Source organism: Kogia breviceps, chromosome 17 (genome assembly GCF_026419965.1).
Source record: "Kogia breviceps isolate mKogBre1 chromosome 17, mKogBre1 haplotype 1, whole genome shotgun sequence".
Classification (NCBI taxonomy): Eukaryota; Metazoa; Chordata; class Mammalia; order Artiodactyla; family Physeteridae; genus Kogia; species Kogia breviceps.
This window is the reverse complement of record NC_081326.1, coordinates 2,065,420-2,089,599: the sequence shown is the minus strand read 5'-3', so window position 1 is coordinate 2,089,599 and position 24,180 is coordinate 2,065,420. Positions and strand designations below refer to the sequence as shown.

Sequence of the window (24,180 nt, the reverse complement as noted above, 5' to 3'; positions counted from 1 at the left end):
ACTGCCTGTAACCTCTTTCCTTCCAGTTCTTAGATTCTTCCCCTACGTCTGTCCCTTTAAAGTCTAGACTGTTTAGTCCACAAAGCTTCTACCGGCCCCTTGACTACAAACCCCGCTACTCTTGCTATAATACTCATTTCTAATTTATTTTTCTACCATCAATATATGTCTTCCTCTCCAACATAAAAATGAGGTGCTCTTAATTCTGTTAACTTCTCCCTTAGTTTCATTTGGTCACTTTCAGTTCAGAAAAGAAATCACAACTAGGACAGAAGTGCCTACTGCCCATTTCTGAGTTGCTTGTAGGAAGGAATCAGCCAGTGAGTCTGTGGACAGGAGCCCCCGAGGCCCCAGGTCAGCAGGTGGAGCCGCCGCTGCTGGACGTGTGAACGCTTGGGAGAAGCCGAGGGCCAGGGCATCTGATCTTTAAAGGTCCTCATCGTGGTCCCCGCCTGAGGTCAGGAGCACATCCCCACCTGTGGGAGCTTCTCGTGAGGTGAGGATGTTGTCCAGGGCTGGGGCAGCAAAGCTTGTAGGGAAACGACGGCACGACGGCGCGTGCCCGGGGGCGTCGCCGAGTAGACTCTGCTCTGCCCGGTGCCCCGTGAGAGCTGAGGGAGTTCGGACCCCTCTGCCCTCGAAGGGTCCCTGGAAATTGCTCCAGAGCCTCTGAGGGCCCATGTCCTTGGAGCTGGAGGCCGACACAGAGCCTGCCGTCTGTCCTGGCATCACGGGGCTCCGCGTTCATTGTACGGGAGGCTCACTGTACGGGAGCACAGTGACACGAGCAGTGAATTCCGGCCAGGTTTTGACCTGCGTTGGGAGGGTGAGAACGTGTCCACCCAGGGAACTCCTACGGGCCGGAAACAGGCACTCGGTTAAACCGGATTTAACCAAGGCAGACTCTTCCAGCGGCCTGGTTCTGGGCCAGCCGGGGCTGTGGGTGACAACGAGGCAAGGGGGAGGGACAGATGAGAACAGAGGGGGTCCCTTGAGTGTAGATGAAGGCCAGTTCCTGCCAGGACTTCAAACCCGCTTCCTCAACAAGGTGGCCGCATGTTTTTTTAAAAGCAATGAAAAATCATGTACCGATAGACAGCCTGGTCTCTGAGACCCCAGTGTCTTCTATTTTGTGCTTCAGTGACTGAAGCTTTGATGTCTAGTTTATTTCTACACCTAAAACAGACGCAGGACAATTTCTTGACAACACTGTAGACCAAGCCTGCACACACGTTTCTAACTCCATGATTCCTACTAACCGTGGAAACATCTCGAAAACAATGACTCACAGGATAGCTCCCAGCTGGCATGGCGGTGGAACGGTGAGACGGGCGTCCCGAGCACTTCTGGGCCCTGAAGCACTGCTGTGTCTCAGGGGCCACCGGCCACGTCGTCTGGAGGAGTGAACGCTGGCTCGGAAGCGGGTTCCTATCGCTTGGGTGTTCTCAGGGAAGCAGCCGTACGGTATTCTGAATGAGAATATGAATTTTTAAAAAAGGTTACGTGATGGAATAGTCAACTACAAGGCAGGCGCGGGCAAAGCAGTCACTCCACCGTGCGCGCACCAGTGAATGGGAGAAAAGGGCATCCCGCGAGTGGTCCAGGAAGACGGCCACCTGCCGGGTCCGGAGGTGGCAGAACCGTGCTGGGGCCGAGCCTGCCTGACTTGCCGGGGCCTGGGGGTAGAGCTGGGCCAGGAGGGGGCTGTCCTCAGGAGCTCTGATGGGAAGGGTGGCGTGGATACGCTTACGGGGTGACTCACGGGAAGTGACGTGTGGGTTTGCAGGCTTAATGGAGAAGCTTGAGAGCGTCTAGATCAGGAATAGCCCTTCAAAGCAAGCTATTTCTGATTCGGTTGGATACTTGGCTGCCACAGCACTGCACAGATTTGTGTGTGTACATATATATATATATACACTTACACATACACATGTATATAGCAAGATGACACACATTTATATACACGCAATTTTAATAATATAGCAAAGGAAGTGATCCCTACTAATTCAGCGCTCACTTGACTATTTTAACAGCTGATCCCCCTTTTAAATATTTCTCCGGCATGACAGCAGGTTCTGTGAGATGATTCATAATGTGTCTTGGTGAAGTCGAGAAGGATAAATGGAAGCCGTCCAAATATCAGACGACCAAAGACCTTGTGCATATCTGTAGGTGTCTAGGTTTTTTTAGTTCAGGGAACTGAGATTTATGGACCAAGTATCTGCATTCAGGTAAATGTCAAGAAATAGAGTCAGCATTTATGATAGTAGTCATAAAAGAGCCACACGGTCTTAAAGAGTCTTTTGTCATCGTCATGTTAAAAGCCAAAACATTGCCGTATTAGTTGATGAAGTTGTGTCTCTGTGTGTGTGTGTGTGTGTGTGTGTGTGCACGTGCCTGGTCTGTTTTGTTTTCCCGCAGTGGGTGGACCTCTCCCTCACGTTGGCTGCTCTCGGTGTCTGTTTCTGCTGGGCTTTGACTCTGTGCCCCCGGCACACGAGGACACGCCCACACGCACACGCTTAGTCTCCGCCCCTCCTTCCAGCCTCCCCGCCTCTGTTCACGGACTCTGCCGCCTATAACAGTCTCTCCCTCGCTCTCACTTTCCTTCTTTTCATATTATCTTTCCTTCTTCTGCAAATTTCGACTCTAAATATTTCTACTAGACCCCATGCACACACACTCAAAACTGAGAAAACCATTCTTTTGAACATTGAGAAATATCTATAGTAGAAGCCACAACAGCAGTGGCCAGAAAAAGAAATCAATGAATAATGGAAAAGGTCAGCATTGATGAACTCTGTTCTAGGTGACAGAAATAATGTGACTCTCCTTCTTACTACAAAAATAATCAAATGTAAAGACTACCTGACAAAAGTATTTGTACAGAAATTTCATCTAAAGAAGTGAATTCATTATATTTGAAAGAGAATGAAGCCACTATGTTAGTTCCTAATATGCAAAATATGGTTATTATTATCTATGGCATGTAAAACCATGTTATTCGTACATCAAATTTTTAAACATAGGAAGCCTTACTCTGTGTCATTCTCAACAACCCTTCAGAGCCTGCTCCTTAGAAAGAGTTCACATCTGCACATCTTGGGAAAAAGAAAAAATAAATACATGTTCACAGTAGAGAACAAAGGACACCTGTACTTTCCTCGTTACGGTGCTAAATAGCTGGTACTTTATGCTTCCTGGTCTTCATTTAAAGCTACCAGATGTACTCGGTTTTACTTCTGCGGCCCTGATGTGAGTGTTTCGGGAGTGAATGACCCACGGTAAAAAAGAAGCTGCAAAGCCCATCGCCAGTCCGTGATTTTTACTTTGTGAATAAATGAGATCGTTTTCATTTCCTAAGCATGTGTCTGTGCCACAAACATAAACAGGACCTTGGTATTTGATAGATTTGGGCCTGGTGCACAATAGTGTCTTTTATAAGTTGCCCACGATAGACTTTTTCCCCCCTGAGTTGTCTGGCTGATTCACATGATCCTGAGCTTATTCACATGATCGTGAATGAACTGTCAATGACCTTTATTATTTTGGTTCAAGAGTAACTTGGGGAGCAGGCTTTTTCCATGTGACTTTTACAGTCGCCGTCACGTACTCTGTCTGATGCTGCCAATCAAAGATGAGGGTTGAAATGGCCTTTCTGGACTGAAATTGTTGCCTGTGCCTGGATCCTGGTCCGGCGTCCTAGTCAACAACCTCTGTAAAAACTGAACCTTCTCGTTCCGATTACCAAATAATGAGATTATTCACATTCACTTTGAATTCCAAGTTTTATGGCGCAGCTAAGTGTGTCTTCTTTCCTTGGAAGTGTGCGTGGACGGTTTCCGGTCCTCGTTCAGCTGTAGAAAGTGCTCGCACAGGGTGCCTACACGATCGTAACCAATGCTCCGTGACCTCCGGAAGGCCCTGAGTTACACACGCGCACGTGCATAAAGTACAAGTCAGTGTCATAAGGTATAAAGCCAGGGAGGGGACACGCGGGACGTCAGCCTCCTGCACGTCTGCAAACATGGTGAGGTGGGATGCCGATGAAATGGCAGGGTGAGTGAAGCATCTCATTCATGGGGGTGATGTGAAAATAACGTGAAGATACTGGCATTTAAGATTTCTCTTTCTTTCAAGTTTGGGACTTACAGCCCTTTCCCCAGGCACGAGCTGAGCTGGTTCCTCCACAGCAAGCAGGGGCAGGGCAGGGAGCCTGGCAGCCGGCAGCCTGTCCATCCAGCCTAGGGAGCAAGGGCACCCCCAGCCCCTGCTGACAGCACCCAAGCCTCTTGCTTTTTTTTTTAATTGAAGTAGAGTTAGTTTACAATGTCACTTGAGTTTTAGGTGTACAGCAAAGTGATTCCGTTATACATATATATTTCTTTCAGATTCTTGTCCCTTATAGGTTATTACAAAATATTGAGTATATTTCCCTGCGCTATACAGTAGGTCCCTGTTGGTCCTTTTTTTAATTTAACCATTTTTGCAAGCATATTGTGCTAATAGAATTTCTGCTGCTGGTAGCTCAATTGCTACCTAAAATTATGTAAAATATTGTGCCAGGGAAATTAGAGGGGATTGCTTAAATTTCTTCTAAAACTAGGTATTTGCGAATATGCACAAAAATGAATGTATATGGTCTTATCATATACTAACGTGTTACACAAAGATAAAGCACAGTATTTTTATCCTCATTATCATGGAATTTCACACTCTCATTATTTTATTTTATCTTAATTTTTGGATAGGAGTACAAACTTTAAGTAAAAAAAAAATTCAGATTATTGCCTAATTCATTAAAGTGAAAAGAGTAATTTTGAACTCACTTCTACAAATGCATTTAACTTAAATTGTCATGATGCTATTATTACTCAACCGCATTTAATTTTTTTAGCAGATGCAATCTATAGTAAAATACTTATCAGAGCAACTAAGATGATGCAATAATCATTTAAAGGTTTTTTTTTTAAAGTAAGGCCATTTTAGGTATCTTCTCCTCCAATATGATTTTTCGTTAAGGCAAACATTCATGAACTCTGAATTTCATTTTCATATTTCTTCATGATCAAAATAAGATCATTGTTTAATTTTTCTTAATACTTTTAATTTTATAGTGCTATTTGACAAAGTTAATATAAAACCGTATCTGTCTTATTGTTTTATATACTTTAGAACATATAGTTGAAGTATTACTCAATAAATTAAAAACAAAACAAACTGTGGCTTTAATGAAGCCAAATTTGCTAGCAAACAACAACAAATCTCCTTTTGTGCTTAAATTCTTTGTGAATTCTTTCAGTATCCTGATTCTAAAATCCACGTAATAACCACCTCTTACTGTCTTTACTTTCTAATTTTATCTTAATAGATCCAACTTCTCTTCTTGCGGGGAAATCCCTATGACCTATCATGTTATGTTTCTGAAGAGGCCAGTGAGCTATTTATGTATTGCATGGCTAAGCTGTGGCTATACATTAATGAATCAATTAGTCAATCTATAGGCAATTACAAGGAACTTGGCAATTCCACATTATTTCACTGAGATGCATCCTTTTCCTTTGGGTGTAAATTGGAGGACATTTATATTTTATTAGACTGTATTCCAAATTTTGGTGTATTTGTTTGTGTTTTAGTTGATGATTAAATATTGTTCCTTTTAAAATTTTGGTTCATGTGAGGATTGAGCTGTCCTTAAAACTGACTGATTGTTCTGCCTTCTTGGAGAGCTGAGTTTGGGAATGACCAGTTGGTCATTTGGTCAATCCTTGTGTGGGCCAAGTAGGATTTCCTGAGTCACCTGCCCCTGTTAACTTAATTCCCCCTACCCCCCCATACAAAAGCTGGTGTGGATCTGTGACCTTTTGTTCCAAGGGGGTGGGAAGCCACATGGTCTGAACAGTCAATGGGTAGCTTTCTCATGAGTCTCCTGGGGAAAGGCAGTTGCATCCAAGTCATCTTTATACGCTTGCATCTGGGTGGAGTTCAACTTCCGGGCACATTTCCCAAGGGTGACACCAAGACCCAGGCTTCACAGATGCCCAGGAGATAAGAAATGAACAAGAAGCAGTCTCCGTCCCCTTGTAGATGGTTCCAGTTTCCTGGGAGAGATCATGACAATTCAGAGGGCTAAGTTTTATGATCATGGAAGATGCCAAACCCACAGTGGCGTAAAAAGGATGTGCTCTGACGGCGTTTCCAGAATGACATCCCAGGGGCAGGTGTGTCCGGCCAGTGGGGGTGTGAGAAGGTGGTGGGGCAGCAGGAGGTTTGAGGGGGTCTTCTTAGCCCCTTCCACTGTTACTCAGGATTCAGAGCAAATTTTATCATTATTATTATTATTATTGCAATGTGACTTTTAACGGCTCGACTCTTTTATGAAAAAACTGTTGTGCATGTTATGCAATGAATTTATCACTCATACAACTTAATCCCAATTAAATGAGGAAAAAGCATCTATTAGCTCTGGCCTTATGGGAAAAAAAATTCTCCCCTCTTATAAACCTGATATTATCAAATAACCTTGCCAATGGAATCAGTGTTCCATGACGGCAAACCAACCATCAATAGATAGCAACGACTTAGTCACTGAATTGATGACATGAGTCATAGGAGAAGCTTAATTATAGGTTTACTGTGGGTGCACCGCTCAGCTCTGTAAACACGAGTGCAGGCACGAGTTTTTCCGACGCGGCTGAGAGAGCTGGGCGTGGATTCAGGGACCATCCTCCAAGAAAGAACGGTGTCTCAGAGTCTTGTCTGTGTAAAAGTACCTTTGTCACTTGCGGTGGCCTGTGACTCTTGGGAATCAGGAGGCCCATTTCCAATGAACAAGGGCTCGACTTTCCCGCAGGGGCCTGCCTCACGATTTCGTAAACGCTGGTCCGGTAGCCGCGAGAGGACAGGGCAGAGGGGGAAGCAAACTGCAGCGCAGTTGCTGCACAAGCCTAGGCCGTTCCTCCTGGGTGCCCTCTTCCATCCTTGAAAGGAGGCCCTCCCTCCTTGCCAAGCGTCTCTGCTCATCTAGGCGGCTTACCTGGCAGTGGGAGTGAGACCCTCGTCCCTAAGCCCTGCTCACCACGACCTTCAGATTCTCCGGCTGCTGTCCATGCTGATTGGCTGTCAAGGCTATAGGCCAGCAAGAACCAGGAGACACCTCAGTGGGTCACTCAAGGGCCAGATGTGTTCTTCTGTGTCCCCCGAATGTAACAGCAGCCTTGCTGCTCCCCACGGCCAGGGCCCATTACTCCCGCCAGGATGGTGACTCTCTCCCTGGCCTGCTGGTCTCCCAGCCCAAGAAGCCCCAGTGACCAAGAGGCAGGCAGAGCTGAAAGTTTGATTGACTCTTATGTGTCCCCTGGTGGAAGCACTCTCTCGGGGGACCAGGATCTTTAGACCCACGGAGGGTAGATTTGGGGTGAGGGATGTACAGGTCCTTCAAGCTGGTCATTGGGAGTCATGGCAAACCAAACCGTTCCTAATTCCTGTTAGTTCTTGGGCCCATGTATTCAGACTGCGGAGAGCGTGGCATTACGTAATGATCATCGAGCGTGCATATTGGCCCCAAGGCCAATACCACGCCCTCTTGGCAGGGTATCTCCGTCAAGCCAGCATCTCAGCTCTGCCTTCGAGAGGCTGTTCTATCACTCCATCAGGACTGCAGTTTCCAGGATGTGCGATAAGTGATACCAACGGTGTATCTATCCAGTTATTCTCTTCCCATGGTCGTCTGCCTAACTGGGTCTCTTGGTCCACGAGACATACGAGAATTCTCGTTGATAGAACATTCAGACAGCAGTGCTGTCTGAGGCTCTGAAGGCAGTCCGGGCAAATCCATACCCAGAATATATGTTAATTCCAGTCCAGTTGAATTGCTGCCTCTTCCACAGTGAAAAGTCCAGCGGCTGGTTGGCCTTCTCAAGAGACGGTGTCCTGTTGGGAGGTTGGCATTTCTCTCTTCTGCTGACAGGTTGGACGGTGGGCTGCAAGAGTAGCTAGAGCGGTCTTAGTGGGAGCCCTGCTGGGGGGCCTGGCCTGTCCCTCCATCCCTGCCACTACCAACTCCAGCGCAGGAGAGCCGAAGGCAGAGACGAGCTGACTTCTCGTGACCAGGCCACTCTGTCTGGTTGGCGGTTGAGTGCTTTTTCCCGGGTATGTGCTCTCTGGTGGGTGTCATCGTGCAAGGAAAGACCTTCTCATCTCATACTAACTCTCACGGGTCCACGCTCAGGCGTCTTCCTTAGATCCCCTCGACCCTGATCTTCTAGGTAAACCATTCATGTCCTTGTGCCTGCTTGACGTTATGACTTAGCAGGTCTAATAGAAACCAGTTCCTGATGGTCAGCTCTGGCCTCCCGGTCAGGGATTCTGTCTCTAGAATGTAGTAGTGTAGTTCTTTGCCGCAAATGACGTGGCCTTGCTTCAGAAACCTGCGTCTCTGTGTTGCGATCCTTCCATGAGATCTTGCCACAAACTTCTGTGAGCATCTTTTCCTTCGAGCACAGATGCCTACAGACATACCATAGGCTCTACCAGGTTTCGTGTCCAACCAGCGAGGCTGTCCTCAGGGCAGCCGGGACCTGCTCTGCAGCCCTGTCAAAGCTGGCCACCTTCCTTGTCAGTCCCGAGTGTGGAACATGCGGTCCCCAGAACCTAATCAGGCAATCTGGCACTGTGCTTCCTTCTCAGTGGTGGGAAGAGTAGATGCAATCCTTTGTCCTTTATTATCACTGGGGACACCGGAAATGCCCCAGGCCACTGAGCCCTCAACGTGTCACTGATATCATGTGCCCCCGAATCTTTGTCAGTTTATCTTCTACCCTCTGGGGCGCAGATGTCTTCCCAGAGCTTCTAACATACTTGCCACTTCTTGCTTATCTGTTCTCATCAACATGATGTCATCAACCTCATCTACCCACGTGATGATTTGTGGGACGCACGGATCATCCAGGCCCCTTGAGACTGTATTACGGCGGAGGGCAGCCGAATTTGCACACGCCTCAGCAGGACTGTGGACCTGCCCTCTTTTCTGTGTTACTGGAATGCTAACACTCCTGGTTTCGCTCTCTGATGGAGATGGAAAAGGATGTAATTGCCGTGTCAGTGAGTGCAAAGCACGTAGTTGAGCCTCTGTTAATCTGCAAAGCAAAGACCCCATATTTCGGTCTAGCAACTGCAGTTAGAACTGTTATTTGTCTGGGTTTGTGGCTGCCCGCTGTTAACCCCCAGGATCAGTCTTACTAGAGAGAGTCTGCACTGGTGAATTTCAGGGAGAAATTGTAGGGGCCACCAGCCATGCATCCTCTGAGTTTTAAGGGAGGCACTAATCATTGTCATTTCTTCTAGAATATGATGTTTGGGTTTGCTATTTTGACGATGGGAAGGAGAAGTTTTAAAGGATTCCACTTATAATTCCACTTCATTTGTCAACAGCGAGTTATGTTTTTGCATTTACCTGGAGAGGAAAGAGCCTGAGCGCCTCTTCATTTGGGTATCAGTTCTTTTGTGATGTGCCTGCCATGTCTTTGCCCACTTTTTATTTTTATTTATTTATTTTTTATTTTATTTTTTTTTCTGTGGTACGCGGGCCTCTCACTGCTGTGGCCTCTCCCGTCGCGGAGCACAGGCTCTGGACGCGCAGGCTCAGCGGCCACGGCTCACGGGCCCAGCCGCTCCGCGGCACGTGGGATCTTCCCGGACCGGGGCACGAACCCGCGTCCCCTGCATCGGCAGGCGGATTCTCAACCACTGCGCCACCAGGGAAGCCCCACTTTTTAAATTGATTGGCATTTTCTTATTTATTTGGAAGAATTCTTTCTCTTATTGGCCTTTTAATAAGTGTTTTTAATAAGTGTAACACACCTATAGAAGCACGTACTTACCGTAAGAGTAGAGCTCAATGAATCTTCACGACCTGAACAAGCTCATGTAAACAGATCAAGAAACAGAATATTGATAGAAAGCCCTCCTTATTGGCTGGTATCTTTTGATGAATAAAGGTTCTTAAGATCAAGGTGTTCTAATTTATCAGTCTTTTCCTTTAAATTAGTGCTTTTTGTAAACTGCTTAAGAAGTCTTTGCCAAGGTCATGAAGGTATCGTCTCACATTTTTTTCTAGAAGTTTTATTGTTTTCCAGTGCATGGTTTAAATCCATAATCCTTTGGGAATTGTTTGTTGTATATACCATCAAGTAGAATCAAGCCTTTTTTTTTTTTCAGATAAATATCCAATTGACCCAATGCCAGTCACTGAAGAAAGAACCCTTTCCCCAATGACACCTTTGCCATAAACTGACCATATATGTGTGAGTCTATTTCTGGACCCAGTAGATGGAACATCTACTCTGTTCCTTTGCTCTATTTGTGTATGTTTGCACCAGAAACACCTATCTCAAGTACTAACCGTGGCTTATGATAAACTTTGACATCCAAGATGCTTTTTGCTATTCTTGGTTCTTTTCATTCCCATTCAAACTGTAGAGTTAACTTGTTAATTTCAAAAAAAAAAATTCTTCATGAGATTTTGTTTGGGTTTGCATTAAATCTAGTAGATAAATTTGGGAAGAATTGAAATCTTGCAGTACTGAGTCTTTTATTCCGTGAACTTTTTTTTTCTTCATTTATTAAGATCGTCTTTAATTTTCTCAAAATGTTATTTGTTTTGTATAAGTTTTACATGTCTTGTGTTAGATTTACTCCTCAGTATTTCATATTTCTATGCATCATAAATGGTTTTATTTTAAAATTGTTTCTAATGTTTTTATTACTGGTTTATAGAAGCTCAAATCATTTTTAATAGTGACTTCACTGAAGTTGCTTCCTTATTTTAATATTTTATCTGTAGATTCTTTGGGGTTTTCCTCAAATACAGTCATGTCTCTGAAAATAATAATAGTATAATTTTTTTTTCTTTTTCAGTCATCATACCTTTGTTTTTTCCTGCCAGTCTTTTTAATTCAAATTCATACTTCCTGGTCCCTTCCCATGAGTCTGTAGTATTCTGCCTAATTAGAAGAAATCAGTAGGAATACCCACTATGAATTTTCCATGGAAATGTTGGAGCATGTAAATAGTTTCCTTGGACTCAGGAATTTATAACTTCCATTTGTTTTATTCTTTTGGGGGGATGTACCCAAAATGTATCTATTGCTGAACCTACTTTTTTTTTTTTTTTTTTTTGTGGTACGCAGGCCTCTCACTGTTGTGGCCTCTCCCGTTGCGGAGCACAGGCTCCGGACGCGCAGGCTCAGTGGCCACGGCTCACGGGCCCAGCCGCTCCGCGGCACGTGGGATCTTCCCGAACCGGGGCACGAACCCGTGTCCCCTGCATCGGCAGGCGGACTCTCAACCACTGCGCCACCAGGGAAGCCCTGAACCTACATTTTTAAAATTAATTTTTATTGGAGTAGAGTTGATTTACAATGTTGTGTTAGTTTCTGCTGTACGGCAAAGTGATTCAGTTACACGTATGCATATATTCACTCTTTTTTAGATTCTATTCCCATATATGAACCTACATTTTTAATTGTGTTATGTATCTTCTGGTAACTTGCATTGAGGATTTATTACTGTGGAAAGTGGAAAATAAGCTGGAAAATTGTTCTAGAGTCCACTGTTCCTTGTACAGATTGGGGGGGATTCACAGTTGCTCACTTTATTGTGCTCTCTCCCCAAACCCGAGAGGTCGGTGAATCTGACTTCTGAACAGGCCTCCAGCAATGAGACTATCATTAGCGTTACTGGCTGTTGTTTTCCTCCATCGCTTTTTGAATAAAATTTCAGCCATATGTTGTCATCAAAGGGAGTACCGTTTCCAATTAGAATTCGAGTTTCTAAATGGGAGCATTTTTCAAATAGGTAACCAGAAATTTCAGGTAAAACTACAGATCCTTTAAGGATGTTTTAATAAAATCAAAACTGCAGGTATGAAATATGGCGCTGAAAGGTATTTGGCTCATCGGTAAGCGTCCCCCGGAGGACTCTGAATGTTTAAAGCAACAGTTTGATTGAATAGAACAATAAATGCAGGGCTGAGTGTGCTTTTCCCCTTTCTTTCTCATCTACTAGAAAAATATAGATAATAGAGCTCATTTATTTCCTTAACATTTCAGAGCTCCACAGATGGGAAAACACAACCCAGTGGAAATTATTTCTGGCAACCTTGAGAAGATATGTTAGCATTTTGTGGCATTTCTTTCAGTGACATGTAAAGCCTGGCTTTCCCTCATTGCAGTGTCACAGTGAAGTGTCACAATAAAGCCAAAATAGTGTGCCCTCAGGGAAAACGCGGGAAGGGGACCATTTTCCATGCACACACAAAGGGTAATATTTATTATAAAGCCTTCCATTTTAGCTCCAAATGCTGCCTGGGCCATAGCTACTTTGCAGTGGAGAAATGCACAGAAAGGGAGGTTTCAAGCAGATGTTGTGTATCAATCGAATGTAATTTATGTGAATGCAGACACCACGTTTGAAAGTAGATGCTTTCATGGACACATGAGCCCGGAGAGCTAGTGCAGGTGATGCTGAGCCTGGTTCGGTGGAGGCCAAGGTGCAGAGAGTCAGAACCAGGAGTGCGAACGGCCCTGGCTTGACCTGTTTGTGTCACTCGCAGCACAGATGTCACCTTCTTTACCTACGACATGTGCTGACATGGGAATTATTATCTCCCTTTGGTGGCTAAGGAATCTCGTGTTCCAAAAGATTCAATTATTCATTACAGATGACACAGCCAATATTATTTAGGAATCTTCATACACAGTGTCAAACACAATAATTTATTTGAAGCTAAATTTGGTTTTTTGTTTGTTTCTCTTTCCATTTTTTTAATTTAACCTTTTTTATACAGCAGATTCTTATTAGTCATCTATTTTGTACATATTAGTGTATATATGTACTTTCGACAAAACCTCAACATCCTTTTCGTCCTTCCACAAGTTATTATTTGGACCCAAATACTGAACGTGATTTTTATTATCATTAATGGCTTCTCATCACGTCCGTTCAACTGCTCCCGGCTGTGGACATGCTGGGGGGCAGGGCGGTGTCTTCACCACGTTTTGCAGCATTTTTCTTCGCTGCAGCTCGGCCCCATCTCCCGCTCCAATGAGCGTCCGGAGTCACTGGGAACAGCCCATGAACAGCAGGCAGCTTCCTCCAGCTGCAGCGGCGGCTGCTTTATGCGGGTCCTACTCCACCCGGCTGTCAAAGGCAGATGGAAATTACCCAGGTTCCTTGTTCTGATGTGGCCACACGTGGGAGAGCATGAGCTTTGGGGACCAGCAGACCAGACTCAAATATCAGCCCCATCGGGGCTTCCCTGGTGGCGCCCTGGTCGAGAGCCCGCCTGCCGATGCGGGGGACGCGGGTTCGCGCCCCGGTCTGGGAGGATCCCACGTGCCGCGGAGCAGCTGGGCCCGTGAGCCGTGGCCGCTGAGCCTGCGCGTCCGGAGCCTGTGCTCCGCGACGGGAGAGGCCGCAGCGGTGAGAGGCCCGCGTACCGCAAAAAAAAAAAAAAAAATCAGCCCCATCAGTTACGGGTCACGTGATTTGGGGAATGTTCCTTGTCTATGTAAACTTGGATAATAATATGAACAAGACGAAATCTGTAAGGATCTTACCGGAAGTACACATTCAGCCTCATCCATCACCCCAGCCACCAAAGAAAGGAATGGCGTTTGTCTGACCGACCGAGCCCACCGGCCCGGGTCTCTTTGATCAGTGTCTCCCGGCTCTGACAAGGCTTTGTTTGCATAAACCTTCTCCGCCTTCTCTCCCAGTGCCTATGCTATGCTAACATTAGTGTTTAGAATCCATTTTCTTACCTCGTTTTAATAGCTGAACGTCATTTGCCAGGAGCCTCTCCTTCTCTAGAAATCTTCTTGGTTCGGGGTAATGGGTAGTGGCCTCGCTCGTGTATCTCCTGAGCATCCCGGTTGGAAACTCACTTGATTTAGAAGACTTCGGTTTAGGGGCCTTGAGCTCTCTGCACCTTCCTGGGAACTTTGCCCTCCTGCCCCTCCGCCTTCAGACGTCTTCCCCTGGACAGAGTAGGCTCCCGCACGGGGGTCTGCCTCCCCGCACTTTGCTCCCCTGGCGCGGGACACGCGGCTTGTAGACCCTTCTCTTTGACAGGCCAGGCTCGGGCCGTGCAGGCCTGCGCTTTCCAGTGTCCTCACAAAGGCGTGTGCTCTCCTGCTCACCTGCTTAGATGCTCTTACGCCCCGTCGTCTGTGCGTATGGTCACTTTATTTTATTTTTTTTAAGATTCTTTTGATGTGGACCATTTTTAAAGTCTTTATTGCATTTGTTACGGTATACGCTGCTGTTTTACGTTTGGGTTTTTTGGCCGCGAGGCCTGTGGGATCTTAGCTCCCCGACCAGGGATCGAACCCTCACCCCCTGCACTGGAAGAAGTCTTAACCACTCGCCAGGGAAGTCTCCGTGGTCACTTTAAATTTGGGCTCATCCGAGAAATTTTGCCAAAGCACATGAGTTTATTTGGGAAACTCACTGTTCTCTTCTTTATCGGGATAATCTTCAGTTCTCAATGTTTCATCTTTTGTGAGAGATTTCTAACCCTCTTGGATTATCTCTCCTTCCAGAATCTCTTTCTTTCCCAGAAGGAAGAGCACTCTTTTTTCTTCTGAAGCTTTAAAATCTACTCCTCTAAATTCAAGAATTCACGTGTGACGCTAATCAAATAATTTTCACAAATGGGCCACCACTGGTGTTTCTCTGCGTTGATGCTTCAAAACAATTTAAGTCCTTGTCTTAGTAATAATGCTGAATATTCAGTCTTCTTTTAGCGATGGAGTAACATCTCATTACTCTGAGTCCAGACTCTCTGCTCCAGCTCTTTTTATCTTAAGTTTGCGTTTTTCTTCAAAGAGCGTTGAATAAATATATGTCAGAGACTCACTGTTGGCTATAAACCCTCTGGTCCGCCTGGGTCTCGCCAAGAGAATGTTTGTCTTAACTTCAGCACACAGAGTGAGCCGCGTTAAATGCCAAGTGAGCTATATGTAGGAAATCTGTTTTGAAAGGGCCGCCCTCAGGAGGACTTCCAAATAAAACTGTACGAGAACAGGAGTAAGGATAAACTGTGGTCCATTTTTGTGAAATCCAATCTTATTTCTCCTCCTTTCGTTTGTTTGTTCTGTGTGCCAAATGGGCAAGAACCAAACGGCAGAGAGCCGTGAGCGTCTTTCCACTCTTTTCTGGGACGGGAGATGGGCTGGTCAGATGTTCACAGCGTGTCTCCCTGCTTAATGCTCTGTCTTTCAAGTCAAAGCCCGGGATATGGCATCTCAAGGTTGACGTGCAACTGTGGCAGAGATAAGCAGTTTCAGCAGCGAACAACTATCCGAAAAACCTTGTGATTTATCCATACTGGACACGTTTCCTTGTAGCTGGTGGTGTATTTCTCACATTAGCTCTTTCTTGGGATTAACAAACCAGTGCAAATCTTGTTTCATCCCTCCCTGGGTATTTAGTGTAGTACCAGGCAAAGCACAGATTAACGTATGCTTACTCGGGATTAAGGGTGATTTTTTTTTTTTTTTAGCTCTTCTGATCGGCAGTAAAATAGAATCTACACAGTTCAGTGAATTCAACGGATGGGCTGTTTTCGTTAATGCCGACCACTAACCCCAAACCTTGGGTCCCAGGTTTCTTTGGTCGTGCTTGGCGATGGGCGAAGGGCAGGCCGCCGTGAACTCTTTCACCATGTGTCCTTAATCCGTCTCCGTTACTGCAGCGCTGCGCACGGCTGCTCCACGGCCAAGAAGAGGAGAGCCGGGGAGCAGGCTTTGGGGGTGCCGGTCAACAAGAGAAAGTCCCTGCTCATGAAGCCCCGACACTACAGCCCCGGAGTGGACGGCGATGAGGGACGGGCCGAGCGGACGGCGGAGGCGTCGGGGCAGGACGGCCGCCCGGAGACCCACCACCTCCCCGGCGCAGGTAGCGAGGAAGCGTGGCCCCAGCTCCACTTCCTCCCCGCACACAGACCCAGGCCCGCCTTAGGGGAGCGTGCCATTTGTACGGTGGGAAAAGCAGACCCCATCGTGAGAGCAAAGCCAGACATTGGTTTCCCTCGGCACCCACTAGCGAGGACCGCTTTTCCCGCCATAACTGTGGGGTCTAAGCACAAAAAGCCACAGAGCACAGAGCATCCTTGCCCCCAGGCGCGGGTTGGGACCGTGCCTCCTTCCGAAGAAAATAAAAGCGACTAAGCCCCAAAGTTGAAGAGGACCTTGACTCCCTAATGGGGTGGATGTCTAGGCCCTGAAAGATAAAACCCCTGCAAAATAAGCTTTAGGACACTCCTGATATGACGTATGAGACGCAGTCTCTATTCTGAAATTTTATTTTGTTAATTTTCTATTGAAGTACGGTTGATTAACAATATTATATTTGTTTCAGGTGTACAGCATAGTGATTCAGTATTTTTACAGATTATACACCATTCAAAGTTACGACACGATAATGGGTATAATTCCCTGTGCTGTACAGTATATCCTTGTCGCTTATCTGTTTTACACGTAGTAGTTTGTGTCTCTTAATCCCCTGCCCCTAATTTATTTTTTATTTTTTATTTTTTTTTGTGGTACACGGGCCTCTCACTGTTGCGGCCTCTCCCTCTGTGGAGCGCAGGCTCCGGACGCACAGGCCCAGCGGCCATGGCTCACGGGCCCAGCTGCTCCACAGCACGTGGGATCCTCCCAGACCGGGGCACGAACCCGCGTCCCCTGCATCGGCAGGCGGACTCTCAACCACTGCGCCACCAGGGAAGCCCCCCCTAATTTATTTTTGAAATTTTAGGATATGCTTCTCCGCAGTTCACGGTCACCCCCACTAGACCCTCCCTGGCTGTCCCAGTACCTCCAGGACCTGGACCGTCACAGACCACTTTGTGCATGAGGCTGAAGTCAAAGGGCATGCAAAATGTCTCAAAAGTTTATTTTAGAAAATACATGGAAATCTAAAGCTTGACCTTTTAGAAAATGAAACTAGATGTGTGTATGTTCTACGACATACACATTTTTCTCTGAATGTGAGTTTTTAAGGAATCAAAATACGCAAAATAAGTTGTTACTTGAAAAGAAGTATAAATTATACAAACCAAAGGCAATGAGCTTCTTAGATCATAAATATCTATTGCATATAGAATGGTAGTAATTGCAGTAGGTGTTAATAGAAAAGATATAAGAGCATATTGACTGAGTGAGCACAGATCTCAGATCACAATCATCAGATCTGCGGTAATCTCGGCTTACAAGTAATTGGAGATTCTGCAGTTAAAACACTTGTATTCTGATTTGCTAGCGTTTGACTGAATTTTCTGGCTTTTGTGTACTTAACATATGGCTTAAAGCCTCATGGCTCATCTGTAAATTATAATCATCCTTGACTTTTTTTGTTTGTTTCCTTGAGCTGGTCAGTTTTTTGTTGTTGTTGATTCACGAAAACTGTAGGTTGAATCTAGTACTAGGGAAAGTCCTTGAGTCAGTATGGTTAGGTATATATAATTCATCTCGCTGACATTAATTTACCAAGTATTTAAGAAAATGGGCATCTTTTACACCAACACATTTTGCAGGCGCCCTGAGGACCAGGACTGTACCTGCCTACCAGCTTCCCACCTTCTTTTGTAGCTGAATGATCATTGCAGATGCTTGATAGTAACCAGGAAAATATACTGTCAAATATTCTCAGTTAAACATTCACTTATAAGCACGGATGGACTTCTATCTGCAGCTTCACCAATGTTCACTCTTTAGTATTAGAGCCACTACTAATCGTAATGAATATGCCAACATTACAGCCGTAGTGGCTATTATCTTTGAATTCTTAATATATTCCGAGCACATAAATCATATCACTTAATCCACCCAACAATGACGTGAGTGTGTATCATTATGGCCACAGTTTTACAAGTGAGACCATTGAGGACAAAGGGATTTAGTGCTAAAGGTATCGCAGCTCGTAGGCGTTGGAAAGAAGATGATTAGGAAACAGTTGAAGGACAAGCAAAGTAACTATTTCCCAGCTAAGCGTGCTCCATAACCCAACCCTTCCCATATGCTCTGAGCACCTTTAGAAGGCAAGCTGGGCAAAGTCCCTACGACGTCCGTTCACGAAGTCCCATTTCCAGAAATGACAGGTCACAGGCGCTTCTCTCCCTGGTCGAGAGCGGAAAAGTCTAGGCTGCCTTCAGCCCTCTGAGCAAGTGACCCCCAGCCCCCGGAGGGCAGGAGGGCTGAGTCTGCGCCCGAGCCCAGCATAAGGGGTTTCGTCTACCATCTCGGCCACTCCAGGCACCGCAAGGGCTTCACCTGACCAGCTGTGTGCCCGGTTTTGCCTTAAGCAGGCGGTTCAGTTGATGAGAGATGGTTAGGCTCACGAAGGCCGAGGTCACGAGCTTGAATCCTTCTCGTGGCAAAATTGTGCCCCACGCCCCCTCCCCTGGCTGGCTGTCAAAGAGCTGCAGTGAGCGTCATGGACGATAGAAGCAAATTTGGACAAAACCATGCAGATGCACGTTTTTCACCGGGGCAAACGGAAGATGACCTCGCAGAGCCCTCTCAGGAGGTAGGACGAGCTCGTGTGTTCCCAGTGCAGATGAGGGAAAGAAGCGGGGTGAGCCAGTGTGCGGGAGCCTCCCGGGTTGTGAGCACGTGAGCGTGATTCCAGGAAACCCGTCACACCTGTGGAGCCTCTGGGAGCTGAGATGATACTCTGAATATGTTAGCTCTCAACAAACAGCAAATAAAGGATAAGCCACTCCCATTCTAAAACTTTGAAAGACGAATTCATCTTTTAGGGCTTTTATTCCCAGCAAAACTGACATACTCAGGAGGCCTGGAGAACTAATTTACCCATAAAAGTCACTTAGATAGTTACAGAAACAGAACTAAAATCTGAAATCCAGTTGTACTAAAGGAATCAAACTCAAAACATGTGATTTTTCAGAGGATTTCTTTTGTTTGCGTTGTTTTGATGCAGAACAGTTCGTACCTGTGGAGAATCCGCTAGCAGGTAACTTCAGGATTACCAGACCCCTCGGAGGAGAGACTTTGGTTTAAAGCAAATCAACAAATGTGAGCTTTTACTCATCAGGCCAAAAGAAAGTTTATTTATTTATATTTTTGCTCTGTGAGGAAAGTGTTGTCCCGCTCCAGCCCCAGAAGTGCAGCTGAGGAATTTTCTACCCCTTGTGGTTGTGAGATGCACTTTGTTAGTTTTTGTCTGTTGTTGTGCCTGTCTTCACGTGTTTTTCTTTATACTTTAAGGATTGTTGCTTTTCACTACAAGTTACCTGACAAGTGTATTCTGGTATTTTCCCATAAATTGACTCTTGAAAGTATCCAGATGTGGGAAAATAGTAGGCACCTGGCCGTGGGTCTGGATCTCAGCCCCCCCACTTGCTGGTCGTGTGAACTTGAGCAAGCCCTTGGCTCTTTAGAACCCTGGTTTCCCGCCTGTAACAGGGAGTCGAAAGTACTTTTCTTGTAGCTGTTGTGAGGACTGAGTGAAACGAGTAACTGAACAGCATGCCAGGAACACACCAGTTCATTGTCTCAGCGTGTCACAGGGTCACCCAGTCATTGGGACAGCAGATCATCCTCGTTTTAAAGATGAGGACCCAGGACTCGGGAGACATCGGTCTGTCTGAGGCCGTACAGGCAGGTGGTGCTGGGTCAAGCACAGGACCCCAGTCTCTGGACCTCAGACCCGGGAGGTCTCCCTCCACGCCGTGCACGGACCCTCCCATCCCCCAGGCGGTTGGCGAGCATAGCAAGTGTGACGCGGATGATGGTGAACTGGGCTGAGTCCTCTTCACACGTGGACTGTGACCTTCCACCGCGGGCACGGTCACCACTTGCTCTGAATGAAACGCGGGCCGCACCTTATCTAGGTGGAAGCTCCCGTGTCTCCTCCGCCATTGCTGACTCTACCATAGTAACAGGCAAGGGAGGAGGCGTCCTTCACTGCACACCTGTTGGGTGGCACCTGCTTTCCTGTGAGGGTGAGGCTGAGAAAGGGCGAGGAGCCCATCGGAGTTGGCACAGAGACACACGCCAGGCCCAGAATCAGACGAGGTCCCTAACGCAGGGCTCTTTGGGTCACGTCAGTGGCAAAAGCATAAAACCGACCACCGGGCCACCCCGGAAAGCAAAAACACACAAGCACAGAAAAAGTAGGCAGCCTGTTACAAAGCCGGGGGGAAGGGGCGCCCCGTCGCCGATCTGTCTGCTCAAAAGCGAACTCAGCTTCTCTCGCTGTGACAGTGACAGCGATGGCAGCGGAGGGGTGGGCGCGCGGGCAGTTGGTCTGCAGGTTTGCAGAGCACCCGTGGCAACCCCGCGCGCGGCGCACGAGGGCACCTCTACCAGCGGGGCTCCTCTCTTTCTGAGGAATAATTAATAAATATTTTCTTTTAGCATATAACCAACAGTTGAACCAAACAATTATGTAAACTGGAAATGACCCAAAACGCTCGCCTTGGCAGCGGCTCGGTGACATGCACCGTCGGGCACACGTGCATTTGCTGTCACCCCCGCCTCTCTGATGATCTGCACTTAATAGGAATATTTTAAACTATGTAGCTAAGCAACAGAGGTAATTGTTGCTTTCTAGAGCTTTTGTTAGCACTCTCACACAGCCCAAATATGCATAATTAGGTATAATGTCTATAAATCATTATTGTACACATGTGGGTAGTTAAGCGGAGTTGAGAGAATAGTTCAATGAATTGAGCATATTCACTGAAAATGCTTTTTATTTGTTTTCTGTAGTTCATAATATTCTAAAATTATCATAACCCTTCACACTTTCTCTTAACAGCCAACTGTGATATTGAGAAAAACTTCATTTGCATTTTAGACTATGTTTAATATATTATTTAAACCTGGAGTTCCTCTGATGTGAATTCAGGAGAGGATACACCATCCTCTCAAATATTATGTGCTGGTTTCGCCAGCCTCTTTTCTAGGAAGTAAAATGTTAAATTTTTCAGTTTATGTTGAATAGATCCCAACAAAAGACTGCACTCTATAATCAGCATTATTTAAAGGGGCTAGTGTTGTGACTGAATTCTTCCCTTCATCCAAAAATGCTTTTAGTTACTATGGCAATATTTACTTGATCCTGGCAGTCCAGTGTTGATGTAGGGAGATAATTACCAGAAAGGAAGATGATGGAGATGCATTTTTGAGTGTCCTTGTCAGACACAACGTTTATAAAAAATTAAACGAGACCCAAAAAAAGGCACATTGTCTTCTGCACAGACACCCTCTCCCGCGGCCCTTACACAGGACGGCTGTGCTTTTCTTTCCTCCCAAGATGTTTCTTAACGCAGAAGGCACTTCACCTGGTGTCTTTAACTGTCTTTAAGGGGGCTTATTATTTTGTGTTCCCATCCACCACCCTGCCTTTAGAGACACAGAAATAGTCCTGCTTCTTCTTTTTTGTTGTTGTTTTGTCTTAGTGACTGCCAGGGACCACTGCCTCGTTATCTGGTGCATTTCACAGCCTGGCGATCGCCGGGCGCCGAGCTCCCCGGACCCCGCCGTGTGTGCGGCCAGGGCCGGGGCACTGGCGAATCTGCACCTCAGGTGGTGTGTTTGCACCGGGACAGGCTTGGGGAGGATGACTGTACCTATAAATATATACACACACACAATCTGTCACCCCTACCGGGCCACTGCCAAGAGGGAAGGGGGTGACACGGACAGCTGCTCTGGGACAGTGGACACCCCATGGACAGACTGGCGCTTGGCGGGGGGGGGGGGGCGCTCTTCTCAGTCCCAGGCCTTCTTGACCATCAGGACTGAGGACAACTGGTTAACATTCGGCATCCTCCAACCGTGCCCACTGCTGACTCATCTCCTTTTCACACAGGTGCACGCAGGTGCCAGGCCAGAAACGGAGCTACTATTCAAGATACTAGTGCATCATGTTCATTCTCCCGTCTCCTTGTGCTCCCCTCGGCATGGCGTTTTCGTGTGGCAGTTATTACAGTGATCGGGGGGGGGTCTCGAGAACCTCAGGCTTCTTTTAGTTACCATCTCGTGTAGACGTGCTGTGTATTTCAGCTAACATTCCATAAAATCTGAACGTGTGTTTGGGACTCTGCGGACGCAGACAAAACCAACCAAATAAACTTTGAAAATATATTGCCACGCTCTAGCAGCGAAATTCGATGGATACTTCCTTTTTCTAATGTTTGGCGGGACATATGTCTAATTTTCTTCCGGTTGACTGAGATTTGCAAATATAAGGGGTACAGTAACACGAATCTCACATTCAGGACTCTGTGACGGTTGAGTATTTATTTCAGTAACTAGACGAGCTTAGCTCTGACATGCTGAAAATTAGAATAGCTCATCTCTTTAAAGGCAGTTCTCAGAATATTAAGGTCTGAGTTTTGTTTTGTTTTGTCAAGAGGGTATATGTTTTTCTACCCCGATGCTTATATAATTGATGGAGTCCATATCCTCACATATTGCATGTATTATATATGTATATGCCTATCTATTTATCACTGTAATTTCCTTAAAATACTTTTTGTTCTTGTTTTTCGAATATTGGCTTTCATTTTTCCCTAGAAGAAATCATGATAAAACCCATGGAGGAGAAGCTTCATTCAACTGCACAAGAAAATTCCGACGGGAAGGAAGACAGATACGGCCGTTATCAAGAGCTCGTGGTCAAATCGCTGATGCATTTGGGGAAATCTGAAAACAGTGCATCTGTTCAGACCATAAGTGAGAACTTAAAGGACAGTGGCATCCAGTCTCTGAAAGCAGAAGGGGGTGAAGTGGGTGAGCGCTTTATGGTTCATTCCGACGACGGAAAAGACAAAATCGATGATCTCCAGCTGAGGTTCTGCTCCTCTGATGACAATGAAAGTAACTCTGAAAGTGCAGAGAATGGCTGGGACAGCGACTCCAACTTCTCAGAAGAAACCAAACCTCAGAGCGTCCCAAAGTACGTTCTCGTGGATGATAGGAAAGACCTATTGGAAGTTCCTGAAATAAAAACCGAAGGTGACAAGTTTGTCTCTTGCGAGGAGGGCACACGTGATTCGGAAACAGAGAGGAGAGACCCACAGAACGCTGCCGTGGACCCGTCAGATGGCCAAGCCCAGCCCTCGTTCCCTGGGAGTAAGGAGGAGGATCACAGTCACGGGGGTCCGGCCGCGGGGGCGGAGGAAGCCGCTGCCCTGGAGAAAGCCAAGGGGAACTTGAGTTTGCTGGAGCAGGCGATCGCCCTGCAGGCTGAGCGAGGCTGTGTTTTCCACAGCACCTACAAGGAGCTGGACAGGTTTCTGCTGGAGCATCTCTCGGGGGAGAGGAGGCAAAACAAAGTCATTGACGTGGGCGGAAGACAAGTCTTTACCAATAAACGTGAGACACCGTTTTGCTTCTATTTTATTTAAAATTGCTTTAGAGGTGGGGGGGGCGGAAATGAGTAAGATTTCATTGCTTCTCCCAGATAGCTTTTTGACAGCACAATTTAGAAACCTAATTTATATTTTAAAATTAACAATTTTTTTTTCCTACTCTCTAGATTGTTCTCAGATTAAAGCTTGGTCGGTTTGTAGGGTTTTAACTCACACAAAAAAAGAGCATTGCCTGTATTTCTTTTAATATGACTGCTCTTAAAAAATATATCGGGGCTTCCCTGGTGGCGCAGGGGTTGAGAGTCCACCTGCCGATGCGGGGGACGTGGGTTCGTGCCCCGGTCCGGGAAGATCCCACGTGCCGCGGAGCGGCTGGGCCCGTGAGCCACGGCCACTGAGCCTGCGCGTCCGGAGCCTGTGCTCGGCAACGGGAGAGGCCACAACAGTGAGAGGCCCGCGCACCGCCAAAAAAAAAAAAAAAAAAAAAAAAATCGTACTTGTTAAAAAGTACTATATTGGGTATGTTAGAAGTACATTTGTATTTACTGGATTTTAAATCATTTTATGAATCAAATCAATTGCAGACATTTAATTTTTCTTTCCCACCCTCTTTCTGGGATCATCTGACTGCTTTTGAGCTTCAAAATAGCGTCAAGCTACTTGTAAGCCAGGCAGGACGCTCCGATCATTCTTAGGAGAAGACTGGATGCTAGTGCCTTTACAAGCCTGTGCTTTTACAAGCTCTCTAAATGAGGGTCCACAGACATCTGGAC

The 24,180-nt window shown here is 46.3% G+C and overlaps 1 protein-coding gene across 2 annotated transcripts in view; it reads left to right on the top strand.

Annotated features, from left to right (window-relative positions):
- The window catches only part of ST18 (ST18 C2H2C-type zinc finger transcription factor), a 99,977-nt gene that overhangs the window by 17,857 nt on the left and 57,940 nt on the right, over positions 1-24,180 (top strand). For both annotated transcript variants that reach the window (XM_067017947.1, XM_067017948.1), the window contains 2 exons: positions 15,758-15,960; positions 22,611-23,411. In XM_067017947.1, the coding sequence (XP_066874048.1) occupies positions 15,758-15,960; positions 22,611-23,411 (1,004 nt within the window). The remainder of the gene's footprint in view (positions 1-15,757; positions 15,961-22,610; positions 23,412-24,180) is intronic.